Genomic DNA, 21,165 nt, shown 5'->3' with positions numbered 1-21,165 from the left:
GAGGAGGAAATAGGTGTTTGTTGTCATATACCACTGACATATTTGTTATGCAGCATTATGTGGTAATAGCTGACTGGTACATTTCCCTTCCTGGAAATATTTTTTCCTTACTAACACACTTGAATCTAGCTGCCACTCCTCTAGCTCCTACTGATCCATGAACTGTTTTTTAAAAAAATTTTTTTAATATTTTAAGCAGAGTCCAATTCCAACTAAGCAGCTGAGACATCTAATAAGGCTCTGTGTCTGCTGGGCACCCAGGTCCTCCCCCAAACTTCCTTCTTTGTCTCCTCCTCCTTAGCCCAGGACTAAACCTATCCTCATTTGTCAGACCTCTAGGTAATTAAACAAATTCCAGAAGCTGCACTTAGATGCCGCCAAATGTCCACAGAACCGAATTCCCCACTTACCAGAATGGACTTGATTTCATCGGGAGTGGCTTTGGTCTGACTCATGAGCATTTCCTGAGCTATATCCTTTCTGTTTTCTAGCTTATTCATTTTATCATAGGTGTCAGTATTTAAAAGAGACCATCCAAGAAATTGTGTGAGAGTCTGAAATGGATAAAATGTGATTCAATTCTCTACAAATTAAAAACTTGTTTTGGAGGCAACCATTGGCATCTTTTCTATCAATCAATCTCCTTCTCACCATCAACAACCCAGCTTCTTATTTCAACCAAAGAAAAAAAAAACATACTAATAATCAGCCCCAGACAATAAAACTGGCTGAGCCCTTGCTTTTCAAAATGCACCATGCCCCATAAATACCTTATTAGAGGAGAGGAATTTCAAATACACAGTAGAATAAAGCCCAGTCTGAAACTCAGAGGATTGGGGGAGATAGTAAGAATGACAAGGAATAGAAGGGGTGGGGAAAGGAGATAGAAACCTTCTTCCTGATTTCCTCATATCGTAAAGAATTTTGATTAAGCGAGAGTTCAATCTCAGGAAGAAAATGTTGCAGTCTACAGATGTCAGGAAACGGAAATGACACAATGGGCACATACTGACCACAACCATGTGTGACTCATGCCTTAATTGCCCTTCAGTAACATCCCTCCAGAGTAACAAATAATGACACTGCCTCCATTGTTTCATGAATTTCATTTACCTCCATTATTTTATAATCGCACTTACCTCAGTAATGTGTTCATCATACTCATCGAAAGGTTTTCCATCTTTTCTGTTATAAAATGTAGCTACTCCCACAATATCTTCTTTCTTATTGACAATAGGCAGGGATAAGACATTTTTAATGACCCAACCCGTTTCATCTACAGGTCCTTTCTACAAACAATAAAGACATTCAGATTATGCTTCGACTTTCAATTTTGAAATAACTATAGATTCACAGGATGTTGCAAAAGAAACGTACAGAGAAGTGCTATGCACCCTTCTCCCAGTTTCTCCAGTGGGAACACCTTGTGTAACTGTAGCACACTATCAAATCCAGGAAATAAAGATTGATATAAGCCCTGGATCTCACTCAGATTTCACTAGATGGGTGTGAACTTACTTGTGCACGTGTGTGTGTGTGTATGTGTGTGTGCCTTTCTGTGCAAATTCATCACATGTGTAGCCATGTGCACCCTGCCCAGAAGCAAGATACAGAACTAACACAGCACCCCAAGTCTTCCCTGAGCTACCCTCTCACCACCATCCCCCCAAACTAGGCTACCTTTAAAGAAAGAATAATCTAGTCTCTCTGTCAGCTGCGCAATTCCACACTGTATCAGAACATGGCCAGGACTAGAATGCCGTAAAGATGTTCTAGCACATGTGATTCAGTGTACTAGAACCAAGCATCTGCATTGTGATGACCTTAACCTCTTTTCTTTGCCCCCCCTAGCACTTACCTCTATGTTACCTCCGTATTCCCTGGTCACTTTTTCTGTTCCCCAACACCTGTTTAGCTAATTCCTCATATTAAATTCTCTCTGTTGAAATACCTAGTGTGGTTTCTGTTTTCCTGCCTGATCTCTCAAAACAGTCTTCTGCTTTGGGGGCTGCTCCATTTAGTGAACATCCATCGAGGCCCAGCCTGTCTTGCCTCTCCCATGAAACCTTCTCTCACCTTTCTGACCCATATGGAACTTCTCTTTTTCAGAACTCAATCAGCGCTTAGTGCCTGGGGCACACAACTTAGCAGTTAGACAATTTCCACATGCTTCGGAGTTGTTGATTTTTGTCTGTGAGGCTATAGTCTAATCCTGCCGAAGAGTGTCTCACACACTGTTGAGCTCCGCACAAGTGACGGGACAGGGCCGGGCATGTGACAGGTGCTCGGTAAACAGCGGCTTTTAGTCAGAGGTTCGTCTCTGGACTTGCAATGAAAAGCAGATGGAAATCAAACCTCAACTTATGTGTCTTGGTGGTAAAAGTTTTGGGGAAAAAATCAGCACACAGTGTTTCTCAAAGTCTTTATCCTAAGAAAATACCGTGAACTGTTTCTCTACGTACACTGCCAGATAGACTAGGGACAAAAGCAATTGCAGAGAGTATATTACCTGTGTACAAAATACCTTCACAACCATAAGCACCCTGTATATTTTTAAAAGCTTCCAAAACAAGTTTCAGTGACTGTTTCTCAGTTTTCGGTAAATATCTTTTGTTGCCTGGGCATGTTCATGTATTTTGTTGTTGTTAAGTTAGTTAGAGCTTGCTGACAGAAAAGTGCGAGAAGGAACTAAAGATTTAAGAAAAATTAATAGGATGAAAACTTAAAACTGAGAAAATTCTATGTGTTATTTTTTTTTCCTGTGAATGGAAGACCACTTCAATTGGCTTAAAGGAAGAACCCCTTTATCCACTTCAAGGAACACCCTGCAGTGTCTACATCCAAATCCTAGAGCTTGTGGATATGTTACTTTTCATGGCAAGGGGGCATTAAAGCAGCACATGAAATTAGGGCTGCCAGCTGCCCTTAAGACAGGGAAATTATCCTGGATTTTGCAGGTGGACCCAAAGTAATTATAAGGATCCTTAAAAGTAGAAAAGAGAGAGCTAGAATCGATGAAGAAGACAACAGAAGCAAGGTCAGGGATGATATCATTGCTGGCTTTGAAGATGGCAGGGGGCCATGACCCAAGGAATGCAGGTAGCTTCTAGAAACTAGAAAAGATGAGGAGATGGGTTCTCCCCTACTGCCTCTAGAAAGGAACACAGTCTTGCCAACACCCTGATTTTAGCCCAGCGTGACCCATTCTTGGACTTCTGACTCCAGAACCATAAGATAATGTAGCTGTGCGTGAGTGGTAATTTGTTACAGCAGCGATAGAAAGCTAATCCACCAGGTCGCCTGAGGAACACAGTTTGAGAACTTTGCCTTTGCAGGTTTGCTGTGACCATAGTTCACTTGGAATCAGTCGTTTTTCCATTAAACTTCCCAGGTACAAAAGGGTCTAGTGAGAATAGAAGTGGGGTATGAGCAGGTGGAGAGATAGTGGGAAGGTGAAGAGAGGGCTGGAGACCTGGAGGGGCGGCAACCCTATCCCGAATCTGCTCTGTGGAATGATCCCCAGGGGTGATGTCCCTGAGGAAGCTGGGAGGAGGCCCGAGGAAGCCGAGAACACCATCAAGATTCAGTCCTGACCCAGGCTAAGGACGGGCGGGGTGGGGGGAGCAGTATCTTAGACCAAGATGCCGTTGTCAGAGTTCACAGGGCTGTTGGGGGGTTCCTGGGGCCAATGTTGTGGTGGGAGGAGCTGGGGTCTCCCAGCAATGCATCTGCCTCAGTATCCCCACAACGCTCAGCCAGCAGCTGGAGTGGCCCACAGGAAGCAGCCCTGTGCTCTGGTGACTGTGGACTTCCCAGCCCAGCAGCCATTGCACAGTCACCACCCCCCACCCCCACCACCGCCAGAGACCCGAGAAGCCCATGTTCACGGGCACCACACTGGTGTTTCTTGGAGAGCTGGGAAATTCCTATGGGCTGGAGGTTTACTCAGGCAGGTCTGCAGCCTCCTGGCAGCCAGGGCCATCAGAGCCATGTGTGGCTGCCCTCAAACCTCAGAGCACAGCCCCGGGTCCCCTGGGTCAGCTCCCTTCCCTCCCCAGTCAGACAACAGCTGCTGAAGGTCAGACACTTTAGAAAGCGCTTGTCCCCTTTTGTTCCTTCCTGCACACACTTTTCTGGCACCCAACTGCCTTAAAGGTCAGGGTCAGGACCAGCACAGTGTGGTCACCGTGAGGCTGTGGCTGCGAGGGGTGGGGAGCTGGAGCAAATGCGCCATATGGTATTTGTGTGTTTTCCATGTGGGTGAGCAGCGGGTGGGGAGATCGGAGGGAAACCTTCCAGGAAACTAGGCAAGTGCGCCTAGGTTTGCCTGCCCAGCTTGGGACGCTGCTTCTCATCCAGTCCTCAGGCTCTAGGAGGCCGGCATCTCCATCAGGCGGAGATGGGGCTCTGTGTGTGTGTCTGTGTGAGACAGGAAGCCAGGACCGATGACCCCACGGGGAGGGCTGTCTCTATTCCTGACTGGAACCCGGGCTCTAACTGGATGTTTGTTAAAACAGGACACTAAACACAGGCCAGAAGGCAGAAAAGGAGAGGCTGCAGGGACACACGCCAGTTTCTCCCCCGCAGTTGCGGAGTGGTGGGGAGGGTTGGAGAGGACCGGTGGGGAGGGGGATCCCTGGATGTTGCAGGAGGAAAGATAAAACCAAGAGTCTGACAGCAGGAGAGACCCCCAAGGACCCAACAAATAGATTTTCTTTCCCAGTAAACTGCAGGGAAGGGCCTGGGAAAACCACCAAAGGGTTGAATCCAGGTGGTAGTAGGCATACAGCTAATCACTCAGCCGAAAAACACTGTGATGTGCGCCTGTGATGTGCCAGGCACTGCTCGAAGCCCTGGGCGACCAGGAGTGGGTAGAATGGAGGAGTGGCAGGGACCGTGCCCTCCCACCCCCTGTTGCTGGGGTGATAAGCTTCCTGTCTCCTTCTCTCATCCCCCCTCCTTCTCTCACCTCTTCTCCCTTCCCTGAAGAATCTGCTATTTGGTGGCACTGGCCCAGCCAGGGTGAATGGGACAGAAGCCTTGAAGGCCACCTAACCCCAAGGCAGACTCCAGGGATGGGGGGCGGGGAGCAGCACTCCTGGGTGAAGCCTAGCTGAGGGCAAAGTTACCTGAAATGTGAAGTATTCGTCTGCAGGGGCATTCAGCATGTTACATATCTGTAAAGCAAGAGGACATGAGAGACCTAAAACATCATGTGGCGGAACCATGAACCCACAAAGCCCACGTAAGAAAGAATGCAACGGAGGAGGGTTTCCTCCACAGCTCTACATGGCTCGCAGGTAAATTATTCACACCAAACTTGGCTGGGCCAAACTCACTAACAACACATTGAGGGTCTAATTAAGTCATTGTATGACATTTAGCACAATCGTTGCTCTTTCTTATTCCCAGTCTCTCAGGATTCTTCTTCCAAATTCCAAACAATTTGGAGAGGAGAGGAGAGGAAGCTGAGAGGAGAGGAGGAAGCTGAGCAGAGGACTGTTCTTCTGGGGCAGGTGTGGTAGTGATGCCGGGAAGACTCTGTTTCCTTCCCTCCCTCTCTATCTCCCTCCCTCCCTCCTTCCCCCCATCTCTCTCTCTCTCTCTTTCTTTCTTTCTTTCTTTCTTTCTTTCTTTCTCTCTCTTTCTTTCCTTTCCTTTCCTTTCTTTCTCTCTCTTTCCCTTTCTCCCTCCCTTCTTCCCTTCCTCCCTCCCTCCCTTCCTTCCTTCCTCTCTCTCCCTTTCTTTCTTTCCTTCTTCCTTTCTTTCCTTCAGATGTGGGACCTGAGTTGCAGGCAGGTGGCTAAGGGAGGAGGAAGCAGCCAGGCAGATTTAGGTACAAGGTAAGTAGTCACTCTGAGATATCATGTGAAGTACTGAATTCAGAAACTACTGCTTTCAATCCCAAGGACAAGAAACATTCCATTCTTGGTAATTTTTAATTATCTGTATGTCAGATCATATCCACAAACATCTCAGTAAAATGTTATAACTTTCTTTCCACCAAAACTATATAGTAGATCCTTAAAATCATAGCATTTTAAAGTTGGAAGGAATTTTAATCATTAAGCTTGAGCTTCTTCTTTTAAAGATGAGGAATTAGAAGATCAAAAAGGTTAAGAGACATTGTTCAAAACCATGGGAGGAAGCTCAAAGTGGAGTCTGAGTGAGGGGGATGGTGTGGCCCGCTCTCCTCGGGAGGGGCGGGGCGGGGCGGCCCTCACTTTTAAGATCTGCCCATTTCCGTGGCACCAATACTCCCACCGTGGGCAACAGTTTAACAACCTGCTCATAAAGGTGTCGAAACTCTAACACTGGTGAACGGGGAGCAAGGCCTTCTACCCCCGCTGCCCTGGCTCTTGGGGGTCACCCCCGCTTCCCCCCTCCCCGCAGTGTTAGCGCTTGCAACCAACCGTGGTCAAGCCATACATGCTGGGTTTGTGCTACTCTTAGGAAGCAACTGCGCAAGTCTTCCAAAGGTTTTGTTAGCATACACAGCCTAAGAGTCGAAGGAATTATGGGTGCTGTCCATTAATTTTACAATCTAACCTGAGTGAATTCGTGGCTGAGCATCCTTTGGGTATGTTTTAAAGAGGCAAGAAGTAGCTTAGTCCTCTTTTCTGACCTTTCTGCCAACAGTGTCAGTTTCCACCCATACTTTTAAGGCCCTTGGAGAACATCTACCTGTGGGTCAAGATCCTAGAGGCCAAGCTTTTTAGCTCAGTATTCAGAAATCCTTGCTCTCTCTCAGTTCCCACATCTTAATTCCAGCTTGGCTTGATCCTGTATTTCGTGCCTCCAATGCTACAATCTGGCCTAGTTCTCATTTTTAATATCTGAGAAATCATTAACTGGTGCCTGTCACGTCCCATTCAGAGCTGGGAGGTATTTGTTTAATGAGAACTCTGTGCGCGTGTCCCCTACGACCCGAGAGGTCGGGCTGCGGGACTTTTGTGACAGCTCGCCCTAAAGCGTGCCTCTACTTTCTCTCTCCAACCCAGCGAAATGATTGAGGGAAATGTTTTAAAAAGCTTAAAGGAAAAGTTTCAGCATTTTATAGGTGCACCAATAATTATGATTAAAATTGCAGATCATTTTTATCTAGAAAATAGCATCTAGAAATTCTCAAAGGCCCCATCTCTTAAATAATTAGGTCAATAACCTTATTCTACAAATGTGAGTGTTAAAGCCCAGAGAGGTCAGGGGATTTGTCCAAGGTCAAGGATTTGCCAAGGGTTTTGCCCACAGCAGGACTGAGTCAAAGCACCCAGGCTCTTGAGCCACAGCCTCTCGCTCTCTTGTGCCACTATATTACTGGAGGCTCCTGGGGAGGCATGGTTCGGCTGAGGCTGCTGTAATGTTTGACATCATCCTTTAGACTAGGTGTTCCCAGCCAGGATGGTGTGCAGCGTCTGTGGGTAGAGATCAGTGATGCTGCTGAACATCTCACTATGTATGGCATAGCTTCCTCCCTGCCCTCTGCCCAACCCAAAGAATCATCTGGCTCCAAAAGTCAATAATGTTAAGTTTGAGAAAATGCTGTGCTAAGCACAAAATGGGTTTTTAGTAAGTCTGGCCCCTTGAAAGTACATCGTATAGGGTGACACCTTTGGGAGGGAAAGGGAAGAACATTAATAACTCCAGCACAACAACTGTCCATGGAAGCTGGCCCAGGCTCACTGGGATGTATGCTCACCCTAATTACGGAGTCCCAGGAAATGGCTCAAGCTCACCTCTCTGCAAATCAATTCCCACTTTGGGAATGCAATTTGCCTAAGAAGGAATTTGGTGAGAAGTACCTTAAACAAGATTTCCAAGAGTTTGCCACCAGTCCTGGGCTACCAGCAGAGCAGGGATAGGGCCCAGGGTGGGAGCTGAGATGTGGAAGGCAGCGGGACAGTGTAAGCAGGGGATCTGTGTTAGAACCGAAATGTGGGGGAGAACCCTCCCCTGCTTTGGGAATCCATCTCTTGGCAAGTTGGTTATATGGCAGTTTGATGACTTGTCAGATTAGCCATTCAACAAATTGGCTTTTGACACCTTCACTTCATCCAAATGGATTTCAGCAGGGAAATCCGTTTCCCTAGGAAATAGCCGAGAAGAGAATAGGTGCTTAAAAGTCGGGGCATAAATCCCTCCACACTGACCATGGCAGCGCTGGCCACATTGAATCTGATAAAACTCCAAACAGGGATCTAGTAGGTGGCCTGCCAGGAAACCAAGGACAGGGACTATGGTTGAGCAGTCTGGCGATATATTGAAGCTGAAAGTTGTGGTACCTGTGGACTCGGGAATGAACTGGAATGCTTTGGTCATTACTACTAAGTCAGGAATGACATTTAAAAAAACAATCATTTTGCAAACATGAAAACGTGATATTTGTGCTGTTTATTCCTAAAGGAAATAAACTTGTTTTTTCCCTCCTTTTCCTTTTCTTCCCCTATGGCATGTCTCTACTCTAGAGAAAGGGATCATGTCATCTGTTCGAGGCCACCTGGTCCCGTAACCAGTGAACCCAGGGTTTAGGCCTCCCGGAAACCCCAAAGTAAAGCCCCCTGATGTATGAAGAGACTTCAGCCACATCCAGAATTTTCCTTACTCTGCTACCATTCCAAACCCAGCAATATTCACACTGAGCCGGTTAATCTAGCTAACCTCTGACCCTCGAGTGGCTCTATTAGTCACTATAACTTACATGCCCATTTACTAAATAACGAAGATGAATGAACACTGCCAACAACACAAGGACAACACTAAAGAAAAACCAAATATGCAAATGAGTGCTATAAATATATTATAGAAACTTGGATTTGTGAAGGGGAAGATAGGAAAATGCCAACATAAAGAAATGTTGGAAGCACTGAACTCTCTTGCAGGGAGGAATCTTGATGCCGAAAGAAGACACAGATGGTAGAGAAGGCCAACGAGGGAGAGAAATTCACCATGGAAAGAAGGAGAGTATGGTAGAAGAGTGGGAAAGCTGTGGTGAGTCTAGTTCTCTGACCTTAAGACTTATGGGACCTACCAGAGACCTCTTGTTTGTTGTCTCCCCACACCTGAACTCTCTTCACCAGACCTGGCCGGCTATCTGTCCACCCCATCCCACCCCAACCTAACAGACCAAGGTAAAACTCTTCACTTCCTTTATTAACTCACTCATTTTGCATGGCTGTCAGTGGCAATGTCCTCCATTTACACATTTTTGTCTTTTGTCAGTAATTTCCCATGCTTTGAAAGTCTTGACCAAGGTAACTGTACTTGAGATCAAATTAAACCCAACATGAATCATAGTCACAGACCTTCAAAAGACATCTGAAATTTGCATGACTACTGAGTAAGAAGTTGGGGGGAAGGATGGGTCTCTCTCATGTTGACTAAATATTTTCGTGTCAAGTTTGGAAGTCTCTAGTTAACCTCCTTTCAACTGCCAGGAGTCCTCTCTCCCACGTCCTGTGAGGCATGTCATTCTTTCTTCCTGCATCTCACTTTCACATCCGTTCCCATCCCATAGCTAGTAAGAGTTTCATCCAATACTATTCAAGATTTGAATGTGTTCAGGAACTTACAAATCCATTTTCGGCAACGTATGTTGGCAACCCACTAACAAGAGTCCAGTGGTCTGCAGGGGGGGTCCTTAAGGAAGATGAGAAGAAAGAGAATCATTGCCATACAGAGACACGCAACGTGCACAAAAACAAAATGGCAACTCCTGCTGCCTCAGGACAGTACTCACGGAATCACTTTGATCTCTTCTTTTCCATGTAAAATGTAATCAATGATTTTATAAAAGATGACTTCCTAAAAGGAAAGAGATTATTAGGACAATCTTATTTCCCAAAGAAAAGACTTTTCATCAGCGAACTTGTACTTTAAGGCTCATTTAATTGTGCCTTATTTTATGCTTGCTTTGTGTAACTACCGCAGCCACTGCTCACATCCTGATTACAAGCTCACGCTACGACTGGAAATACTAGTGGCTCATTAGCCACACAAACAAGCCTATGCAGTTAAATTTTATTTTATTTTTTTAAAAGATTTTATTTATTTATTGGACAGACAGAGATCACAAGTAGGCAGAGAGGCAGGCAGAGGGAGAGAGGGCAAAGCAGGCTCCCCCCTGAGCAGAGAGCCTGATGTGGGGCTCAGTCCCAGGACCCTAAGATCATGACCTGAGCCAAAGGCAGAGGCTTAACCCACTGAGCCACCCAGGCGCCCCTGTGCAGCTAAATTTTTAAAGCTGAATTTATCCACACAACTTTCAAACGACTCTTGTTTTACTTTTAACTGATCCCTTTCTATTGTCTGGAAATACCTGACTGATAACTAGTAGTGGAACACAGCATGTCATTTCTCAAGCTCGGCCAATGTGTTTGCTCCCTTCTCCACTATGCAATGAACGCTTCCCACCTTCCAGCACTGGCCGATAGGAGCAGGTGCCTCAGGAACAGGATTCATTGGGTGCTTCATCAAAGCTGGGAGGGACTGGAGAACTAGTCTCTCTACTTTAGGCAGATGAAGAACCTGAGGCTGGGACACATTCCATCCCAGTACCCTCACTTTCCTCTGCTGGGAATATGGTGGTCAGACATTGTTCCTGCCCTCTGAAGCTTGCTGGCAAGGGGCAAATTTAATCCAATCCATCCCTCATCTGGAGTCTCCAATCTAGCAGGTTTGAAGGAGAGCCTAGGCACTGGGTGCTCAAAAACTAGGCCGGTGGTTCTAATGTGTCCTTCCCTCTTGACAACTACTGATTCACCAAGCCCAGCTATACAGAAAAGGAAATTGAGAGGTAAACAATGAGTTTAGGCAAGGACCACCCAGCTGGCTTGGGCAGAGCGGAGACGTGGACGTCAAACTCCTTGTCCAGTGCTCTTTCTACTACAGTGAGGTCCCACCAAAACTTATGGGACTAGGACCCAGGGCCTCTCAGACCAGTGCTCTTTCCTCTCTGCTGGTTCTGGTGCCCTGTACCAAGCACACATAGCACAGAGGAAGATGTTGGCACTTACTCGGCCATCCGGGGTCTTTGGACCTTTATAAGGCTCGACTTCTCCAAGCTTGATTGGCCATTCGTCATAGAATTCCTGGAAGCAATTATATTTAAATATTATCAAACAAACTGTTCCATGACCTACCATGTCTTCTGTGATTTCATGGCTTTGCATATTTTATGTTAATTTAGAATTCTGGAATTTTAGAGCTGAAAAAGACCTATAATTCCCGGCAATACTGCTTACGAACTTGAGACAGTGAAGTCTCTTAGCCTTTTTCCTCTGTAAAACACGGATAATAATAGAATTTATACTATAGGGTGGTTGTGAGGATTAAATGAGCTACACATGCAGAGCACCAACCCTGACACATAGGTAAAGGGACTCAGTAGCCAGCAGCTCTTTTATAGATAAGTAAACTAAATCTAAGTAGGTTAAGAAGCTTGGCCAAGGTCACGTGGGGTGGCCAACAGTGCAGGCTGCCTTACCCAACATCTATTCTCCCCCTCTTCCTCTCTAACAGACCCCCATTTTATTTAGGCATCAGGAGGTCATTTTCTCAAGGCAGAGGGGCCTGCACAGCCCCTGAGTGGCCTTTATAAGGTGCCTGAGATTAGTTGGAGGCAGGCACACAGCCAGTCCTGGACAGCAGCGAAAGGGGAAGTCTGCTGAGCCCTTCTCAGGAAGGGCATCCCTTGGATGAAAGGTAATGGAAGTAACATTTGCAGGAGGCACCTCCCAGTTTCTTCTTCTCTGTGTGCTACCTCTGGAGCTGCATCAGCCAACTTGTCACCCCCAAGGGGAGACCTTGTCAACATGCTGCAGACAGTGGAGACCATGCCAGGGTAAACAGGAAGCCCTTGGGACCTTGATGACTGTACTGAGCTCTGAATGACCCAGCCTTACACTGCCTGATCTTGGGACTTCTTGTTAAATGAGATAATAACTCTCTTGCTGTTACTTACTGGGTCTGATGTTCCTTGCAGCCCAAAGTACCCCAACCAATACACTCAACCACCAAGTCCCAGAGCCAGGATCAAAGCCCAGCACTCCTGACACCTAGTCCTGTGTTTATCCACTTAGAACAGTTACTCTGATAAAAGTAACTTCCATTCACATGGAGAATAAGAATGTAAAAGATATAGTATTCATTACTTATGTTCAGCTAGGAGCGCTCCAACCGAATTAATGAAACAAGATGAAAAATGAACATCATATATTGTGTGTGAATAGTATCCATTTTTTAATGGATCACATTTCATGTGGTGGGTGTTGTATAGATGATTTCGGAGGAAACAAAAATGTAATGGAGTGATGAGGACCTTCTCCTTGGTCATGTCCAGCAGTCCGATGGAGTACCGCTCACAATTCAGATATGTTCTAACTGTGTAGAGTGCTTTGTGAAACTGACGCTCCACATCTGTGAGCTCTTCAAACACTTTGTTGGCCGACCACATGAGGATCTGAAAGGGGGAAATAAAAAGAAAACACTTAGAACAAAACTCACAGTGAAGAGGTAGAGCATTTGCTGAAAGAAAGTAGGAGGTGCCTTGAATAAAAGAACATGTATCATCAAACAATGCAATTTCATTTTTGAACTTGGTCATGTCTGATCCACTACTCAGATTCTCTGAGTGGGATGATGAGCAGACCTGTGCAAAGGTGAAGGTCTCTGAAAGCGGTACACCATGACTGGTCCCCAATGTCAAAGGGCCGGTGACCTCACATTGGAAGCAGAGACAGTCTCTAGGCAGAGAGTCCAGTATTGGTGATGCCCTGGCACCTGCTGCTCCCCTGGGGGGCAGAAATCCATATGCCTCCTTCCACGTGTCCTGAGCTACTCAGAGGTAACCTCATCTGGACAGTTGGCTAGGAGGGGACATTGGAAGCCCTTCATCCCCACCCCTCTCCCACCATTATACAGATGAAGAAACTGACATCCAGAGAATGGCCTGGTTCCCTGGTTCCCAATGTTGTTCCATATCCCTCTGGCTCAAGGAGGCAACAGACTTCAGAAGAGGGATTTGCTCCTGAAATTAATAGCTTCCATATGGACCAGGAACTCCTAAGAGCTTTGTATGGATGAATTCATGTAATGATCAAATGATCACAACAACCACATGGGGTAGGTACTATAATTATCTCACAGAAGAAACCATGGCTACCCAGGATAAAGACGAGGGAAGCCAGTTGTACACACAGATGGAGGAGCAGGGAGGTGGGGGTGGGAGGCAGGGGCGGACATGAGAAGACAGCCAGGACTAAAGTCTTGGAATCAGTTCCACGTGACTTAAACCCTCAAGAGCGATAGGAAGGGTTTGGGCTTGTTGCCTCTGGGTCCCTTTGTCAGAACAGGAAAGCATGGAGTGAGGAAGGTCAACTTCCAAGTACCTGGCTTCTTCGGGATTCAATGCTGTATAGGTAGTTGGTATGATGAAGCTTTAGGATGACAGAAACAAAGTTGAGGTATTTGCAAAAGATCTACAGGAAGCAGAGAAAAACAAATTAGCTATGGTATCTCTCTCTCCATTAAATAAGAAATAAATTCCCTGAGCCTCCAGCTGGATGCCCAGGGTAGCATTACCTCCTCATCCTGTTTGGAAAATTCAGAGGCGTTTACTTTGTTAATCGCCATAACCACGGCAAGAACCTCCTTGCCCATCATGATCGGAGTTGCCAGCAGGTTCTTTGTGACATAGCCAGTTTGTTTGTCCATGAAGTCAGAGAAGTGGCTGTTCTGAAAGACACATTCACACGTTTGCCAAAGCAGTACAGGACCATGAAGCGTAAGTCTAAGAATGGCACCAGAATGTTCTCTCTAGTCCAAACCTCGTCTGCACAGGCGACCAGGGCTCCAGCACAGCGGTCCTGCCCACACCCCCATCCTATGATTGCACAGAGCGAACTCACGTGTTTCAGGTTAAGCGTCTCCCACCTGAGCTATGGCCTATCTAGGCAAGGCTGTGGTAGGGCCAAGAGAAAGGAGGTAAGGTCATGGCCAAGAGGAAAGTGGGTTGCTAAGAGGAAACAGGGTTACAACAGACAGAAGGTGTGCAGGGAAAGAGTCACAGCTGGGATTACAGGTGTAGGGCCACGGAACTCAGCTTTCTAATTGTGAGAGTAAAATGTGCGTGAAACCAGACAACCAGTACACTATAACATAAAGAAAAAATGAATGACTCCTCAAACTTCTTCTAATCTTGCTGACTTGAGAGAACTGGTGTTAACAGCTTGGTATGTGTCCTTTTTTTCCCTTTATTTTTTAGAGATTGATTGATTGATTTGAGAGAGAAACTGCAGGTGAGGGGAGGGGCAGAGAGAGAGGGAGGCAAGCAGACTCCTTGCTAAGCAGGGAGCCCAACCCCAGTCTCCGTCCCAGGACCGTGAGATCACGACCTGAGCCAAAACCAAGAGCAGACACTTAGTAGACTGAGCCACTGGGTGTCCCAGTATGTTTCCTTGTATGCCTTTCTCTAACTCTTGGACAAAAGTTTTTTCTTTTTTATAAAATTTTTCTTTCTAATTCACACCATGCTTGCAACCTATAATGATACTTTACAGACTTCCCTCCAGACCTGTGCAAATGAGAGTGAATTCAGCCTCTAGATTCCTACCCAGTACTGCCCAGTGTGGGAGGCCCGTGGTACGCTCAGCCACTCTCCACTGACTCCGTGGTTTTCTTCACTGAAAACAATGCCACATTAATCACTCTTGCTTTCATTTTATGGGATGGATCCTGAGGTGAAAAATCTCTTTCACGGGAGCCACTGATATATGCAGTTTGTATTTACACCGATGACTGTTATAAATGGTGGGAAATCTTACTCCACTGGTCATGGGTGAAGGGGCCCTCTTGCCAGCACCAGATGCTTATCAGTTTTTAATGTTCTACCAAGCCAACATCTTTCATACATGTTTTTCTCTCTCTCTCCTTCTCTCTCTCTCCCTCTGTCCGTGGGAGAGAGGAAGTGGATCTTCCCAGACACAAGCCTCATGCAGTAGATGGGAGAGATGATTCTAACACCCTAACCATGGAAAGGGCAGAGTGATGAGTGTGGCAATGTTCCCAAAAGGAAGAGCTTCAGAGGGTCAAGGACAGCGGTTCTTATGGGCTGTAAGTTAGAGGATCGCCCACTCTAGATGGGTGTAGACACAGCCTTCCCTGGTTCATACTATCTCATCTTTGAACCCGAGTCTCCTTCCATTGGAACTAAACTTTCTGCCTGATTCTGAGACTCACTGGCCAGACTGAATGGGGTTTTCCTTTCATAGGTTGTATTATTTTCATTTCCTTGTGTTGATGGTTAACACAACCCCCTAGGAGCTGGACTCTGTTTAGTTTCCAAAATTAAAAATATGGGAGTCCTCTGGTGTGTGACTTCTGGGCCAGAATCTCACCCAGGGAGCAGGGCTCATTGGCCAGTAGAACCTTCAGCTCAGCAGTGGACCTGGGCTCTGCCTCACAGACCCCTGCAGACACACTCAGATTTGCAGACCTCCCAGCAGACCCACTGACCCCCAGCCTCCTAGAGTAGAATCTGTCTTCCCCAGGAATCTGTCCTCTTAGTGGGTGAATCACTCCTGCAGAAGACCCGGTTAGGAATGGTGAGATGCTAAGGGAGTCAGAGGCAGCCCCTTATCCCAGATCTTTCTACATTTCCCAGTGTGGACCCATACAAACCAACTCTTTACTTAGGAGGCCACGTCACCTAATGTTGAAGAAGACTCTGGAGTCAGAGATCCCCGGCTAAAACAGGACCCCGGTTCACCCGCTGAGTGAACCCGGGCATGCTATATAGCCTTGTGGAAATAGGAAGCCTGACGGTGTGGACTCTAGAATCCCTGACACGTAGGCTAACACAGTGTGGGTAGAGCACTTCGAAAAGTGTCTGACATATGGCAGGTGCTCAAAAATTACTGGGAAAAGACACCTGGAATTTTATTGGGCCTCCCTGGATGAGAAGAAGTTCTCTTACGCAAGGGCCATTCTGCTTCTAGTTCTAGCTTTTGTAACCAGTCCTAACCACAGAAGAAAATAGATGCTCTTATCATTGTAGGCCTTCTATGCCCTATGCCCGGAAGCATGCGTTTGTCTGAGGGCCGGTCTCTGCCACCTCACCCCCCTCCCCTACCTCCACTCCCCGCCTTCAACAGCCACATTTCTTTCCTAACCTCCTGATCTGCCATTCTCTCTGCATCTGGTAACATCTTCCCTCTGAGGCCAGGACATCTCCAGACTTTGTTAGCTCCTTTCTCTTCATCCACTGCTTGCCCAACCCACTCGCATTCCATTTTCCTCCTAACCTACAACCCATTATGGGTTACAATCCCCTTTGTTTACACAGCAATCTTGACCACTAAATGAATAATCAAATGCCAGGTCAGATGCACACACACCATGGGATGATCAGGCAGGCGCGTTTCTTTGCAAACACACTTTCCTCGTCAGCTTCAAAGCTCCATGCTATTTGATTCTAGATTCTAAACACAAGGAAGTATTCCTAAGTTCATTTGGCTATTTCGAAAAAATGACATGTGTTTCAAAATGTAATGCTTATTATTGTATCAGAAAGCCCTACATAAAACCATCCATCAGGGGCGCCTGGGTGGCTCAGTGGGTTAAGCCGCTGCCTTCGGCTCGGGTCATGATCTCAGGGTCCTGGGATCGAGGCCCGCATCGGGCTCTCTGCTCAGCAGGGAGCCTGCTTCCCTCTCTCTCTCTCTCTGCCTGCCTCTCCGTCTACTTGTGATCTCTCTCTGTCAAATAAATAAATAAAATCTTTAAAAAAAAAAAAAAACCATCCATCAGATGGCAGGTAGGCAAGGCGAGGCTTTCAGGTTCACTAGCTCAAACAATCCCTAGTGAAGTTTGCTTCAGATCCGCAAACTCCCCTGGGTAGACCTTCAAAGAAGTCACTGAAGGCATCTGGGAAACACTGTGTCCAGCAGCAGACTGACCGGGTCCCTCATCCAATCTCAGCATTGTTAAATTCTGATTAAGTATCATTATTCCTCGAGACCAGGAGTCAGAAGAAAGAACGGAAGGAAGAGGGGAATGGGAGCTAGAGGTGTTCTGTTAATTATTGAAAACTTAGGACTTCTCCTGTGGCTTTCTTTTAAACCACAGTCAGTACGAGAACCACCCATAGAATTAACCAGCAGTTTTTCCAATAGAAAAAGAAATAATTAACCTGAGGAGGATATCTCTCTGTTTCCTGTTATTAAAAGTTTTCCTGTCTTTTAACCTGTTTTAAAAACAGGCGATAATCAGTGACCCTTTTCTGGGGCACCTACACCTAGCCCCCAAACACCCCTGGGCCTAAATACAGTATTATCATGGTTGTCGTTTACTGGGCACCTACTAGGAGTCAGGCACTTTATGTTTATTTAATCTGTATATTTATTTACCTCCATGCCTCAGGTGCAGAAATGTAATCTATCACATAGTTACCTAGTCTCAAACCCACATCTGTGATGAGGTCTGTCTGATGCCCACATTGCCAACCGGAGAGAAGCCACGTGTGGTAGAAGAGGGGGAGGCCTCAGAAGACCCAAGTTATGGCCCCAGACCTGTCACATCCTGCCTGATTGGCCTTGACCAGATTCTTCCTTGTACAGGATGGAAATAAAAATATGGTCCCTTGTTCCTCACAGGATCTTTGCCAGAATCAAAGGAGATTAAGAATGTGAACATGCTTTACAAATGGTCAAATACAATGAGAAGGTAAGAATGAGTAGAAATTTCATGAAAACATTGGTTTCCCTCTTTTTTCTTTTTGCAGATTTTATTATAGCGATTCAAGTCTGGCAAGGTGCAGGGATGTGGGGGTCAGTGGAGCGTAGAAAGAGAGCTGGACGCAGAGTGAAGGCGCCTGGTCTGGCCCAGCCCTTCTCACTCACTGACCATACCATGGCCTCTGGGTGAGATACAGCCCCTGTGACCTCAGCTTCCCGTCTGCCCCAGGGAAAGAGTCAGTTCAAGATTCCTGGAGCCCCTGCCATGGAGGATCCTCCGGTTGCTCTGAAATCCAATTTCCACCCCACTCTGTTCACCCAACACACCAGTGGTTTTCAATACTGATTGCATTTTAGAATCACCTGGAGAGCTTTTTAAAAATGCTGTTGCCTGTATCCCAACCCCTCAGAGTCTGGTGTATTGGTCTATTGCATCTTGGACAGTATTTTCTTAAGTGCTCCAGATTCAATTTTAAATGTGCATTTGGAATTGAAAAGCACCACTCTTCTTTCCATAAGAAAAAAATATTTACAAGTGATAGAAATGGAAAGCAAATGAGGCCTCTGTCTCTCATCTGAGCTGAAGAAGGTGTCTGTCTTCGACTCAACACTTCTCCATCCTGCTCACAATAGCAGGGAGTCTTTAAGGAAAAGGACAAGGGGACAACATGGCCCCCCGCCCACCTCCATTTCCTGCTCTGTCCACCCGGCGATGCTCACCATGGACAGCGACACACCAAGGCTGCCTGCTCTTCCCAGCAGTTCTCTGCCATCATTCTCTTCTCAACATGCGAACTGGGCTCATTGATAACGCATTACAACAGAAATCATTTTATCCATCTCTTTAAACAATTTTTTTTTTCAGAAAAAAAAACTTGCATGTCACTTTCTTAAGTTTGAAGTCCTAGTAACTTTGGAGATGGGCTCGCTCGCTTGGGGACTGGCAGGAAGCATACTACCCTGTGAGAAAACCTCAGGGTGTGTAGGCATAGCCTCCTAATCGGTGTCTGGAGAATTTTGCCTAAAGGGGACAAACCAGTGCAGTCACAGGCACAGCGGCAGTTAGTGACAGAAGCTACCTGAAACCAGCTTGACCTCCCTGAAGCCAGGGATTAGAAAGGACTGACCACTCTGCGGTGGTGGAGGGCAACCCTTGCACTGGGGGGTTGTGCTGGGCCTGTTTGCAGAGTGTTGCTAATGTTTGACGACTTCTGTGCCTTCTGGAACCGCAGGAAGGCCCTGCTCCTATAATCAGCTTCAGGAGGCACATGGGGGATTAGCCTCCTGCCTCCCAGCTGCCCCCATTCACGAGTGATTTACATTCCTTCCAAATTTGTATTTTTTTTTTTTAACAAGCAACCCCACTGTGGTGATAAGAAGATTGATTTGTTGTTGTTGTTTTTAAAAGCACAAAACCAGCGGTGTGTTTGCACAGTAGGCTATCTCAGGACCACACCATGTGATTGGAGGTGATTCTGGATAAAGCTGACTTACGGGGGGTGTCAATTGTGTTTATCATCCAAATTTACATTTTTCACAATCCAAATGTCAACACCTGAACTTTCAAATGGCATTCTTTGTTCTTTCTGTGCATTTGGTCCGTAAGTGAAAGAATCCATTTATGAGCTAGTCCATCCCAAAGAACTGAGGGACCTGAAAGGGTTGTGAGTGAGAGGTGTGGGGAGCCGCTCACAGGTCTCAGTGTCAGGCACTGGATCTCACCAGCATGGGCCGCTTTGCCAGGCTGTCCAGAAATGAAGTCTCCAGAGCTGGGAGGATATGTAAGGGAGCAGGTGTGGAATGCACCTGGCCCTGCTAAGTTTGCCTGAGAAAATGCCCGACACTATAAGGGACACCCGCTGAGAACTCACTCATTGTTGACCTGGAATCCAACTTGAACTGAGCATCTTGTGTCTTTATTTGCTAACTCTGGCAACCGTCCGCCTAGGGGATCCTCTCCTCACTGTTCCTACTCCTCAGGTTACAGACAACCCCATGCCGCAGGCTGCCCCCCCAACCCCCCCAACCCACCCCACCAGCTCCCAGCTCTTTCCCACTGGTTCTTCCCCGACCCTGCCAAGATATCCGGTCCGCCCCACTGTCACAAAGCCACCTACCTTTTGCACATCTGGGACATTAATGGCTTTCTTCGTGTGAGCAACCCAACCCACTATCCCGATGTCCAACGGAAACACAACTTCTCTTTCAGGGACCACCAGGCTATCTTCAAACCTGGAGGTGGGGGTGATGTCAAGCAGCCTGGAGGCCACCTCGGGCGTGCCGTTGCGGGCCCGGCCGGCGAAGAAGCTGCAGCGGTCGGCCTGCAGCAGCTGTGCCAACTTCCCCAGGGCCCGGTGCACCATGGGCTCTGGGCTGGCCATCTCCTCCTGCATGGCCAGCATCAGCTCAGAGCACAGGGCCCACTCCTCGGCCGACGACAGCGGCCCGCTGTCCCCGGGGGCTTCCCCCAGCCTCTGGGCGAGGTACTCCTTGGCAAACTGGGGGTGGTCCTCTAGGTATTTCTCCACGGCCTCTTGGCTGATCTCACCCATGGTGTGGTTTGCTTCGCTGCTCTGGCTCAGAGAGGGAGACCCTCAGAGCACCCCCTGGGACAGAGTGCCCAGAAGGAACTACATCCTGGTCGAAGTCACTGAGGAAACCCTACAGGGCCCCTCACAGGATCCCCCAAAGATGGAGCAGAATGGTTGCTCAGCAGAGCTTTCAAAAAAAAAACTGCCGGAAGCTCTTGGGCTGTGACAGAAGGTCTGGCTTAGAGTAGGATTCAGGGAGCATAGGATTAAAGAGCTCTTCAGGACATGAAATCCCTAAGCATTCTTAGCTCATAAGTCCTCAGAACATCTTAGATCAGCCAGGCAAGTGGCAAGTCGAGGTGACTATTCCAGAAAAATCAGTGAAGGGAGAATCATCAATTGTCCTATCATTAATGGGTACATTTTGTCAAAACAAAATCCAAACTATTAGACCTTGGAAGGGTCTGCTTATTTATATGGCAACTTTAATGAGCCTTTGGGGGAGACGGAAGGGTTTAACATCAATGCAACATAAAATGGAATATTAATCTTTCCTTCTCTTAAAAGTCCTACGGTCATCCAAGTTGCCTGGCCTTTTTCTAAAACCTTCACCTCTCAATTCCCCTCATTTCAAAGCTTGACCTTGGGAGTGTTTTAAAGGAACAAATCTTAATCTTGTTCTAGAAAGGTGAACATGGCAAAACATTTGCCCGTGATCCAAGCCTTATCAAGCCACAACGTAAACAATAATCCTTATCAAAAGACATGATTATAAAAGGCAGCCAGTGCACCTGCTAACTGGGTCTTCCTGCCACACATCATAGTTTGGATTTTGTTTTGAGTAGTAATAGCCAGCCTCATGCATTTTTGCTCCAAGACACAGTCTGTTAAATCTAGTGGATAAAACC

The 21,165-nt window shown here is 46.8% G+C and overlaps 1 protein-coding gene across 1 annotated transcript in view; it reads right to left on the bottom strand.

Annotated features, from left to right (window-relative positions):
- Positions 1-20,278, bottom strand: part of PDE6C (phosphodiesterase 6C) — a 48,069-nt gene extending 27,791 nt beyond the window's left edge. The window contains exons 1-10 of the mRNA XM_047703304.1: positions 19,844-20,278; positions 13,576-13,728; positions 13,383-13,472; positions 12,314-12,454; positions 11,010-11,084; positions 9,734-9,798; positions 9,567-9,633; positions 5,130-5,177; positions 1,140-1,289; positions 411-554 (exon numbers count right to left, since the gene is read on the bottom strand). Coding sequence (XP_047559260.1) covers positions 411-554; positions 1,140-1,289; positions 5,130-5,177; positions 9,567-9,633; positions 9,734-9,798; positions 11,010-11,084; positions 12,314-12,454; positions 13,383-13,472; positions 13,576-13,728; positions 19,844-20,278 — 1,368 coding nt within the window. The remainder of the gene's footprint in view (positions 1-410; positions 555-1,139; positions 1,290-5,129; positions 5,178-9,566; positions 9,634-9,733; positions 9,799-11,009; positions 11,085-12,313; positions 12,455-13,382; positions 13,473-13,575; positions 13,729-19,843) is intronic.
- Positions 20,279-21,165: the final 887 nt, after the last annotated feature.

The sequence above is a fragment of the Lutra lutra genome, chromosome 14 (genome assembly GCF_902655055.1).
Source record: "Lutra lutra chromosome 14, mLutLut1.2, whole genome shotgun sequence".
NCBI classification, from domain to species: domain Eukaryota; kingdom Metazoa; phylum Chordata; class Mammalia; order Carnivora; family Mustelidae; genus Lutra; species Lutra lutra.
The sequence above is the reverse complement of the archived record's forward strand: the minus strand, read 5'-3'. Positions and strand labels throughout refer to the sequence as shown.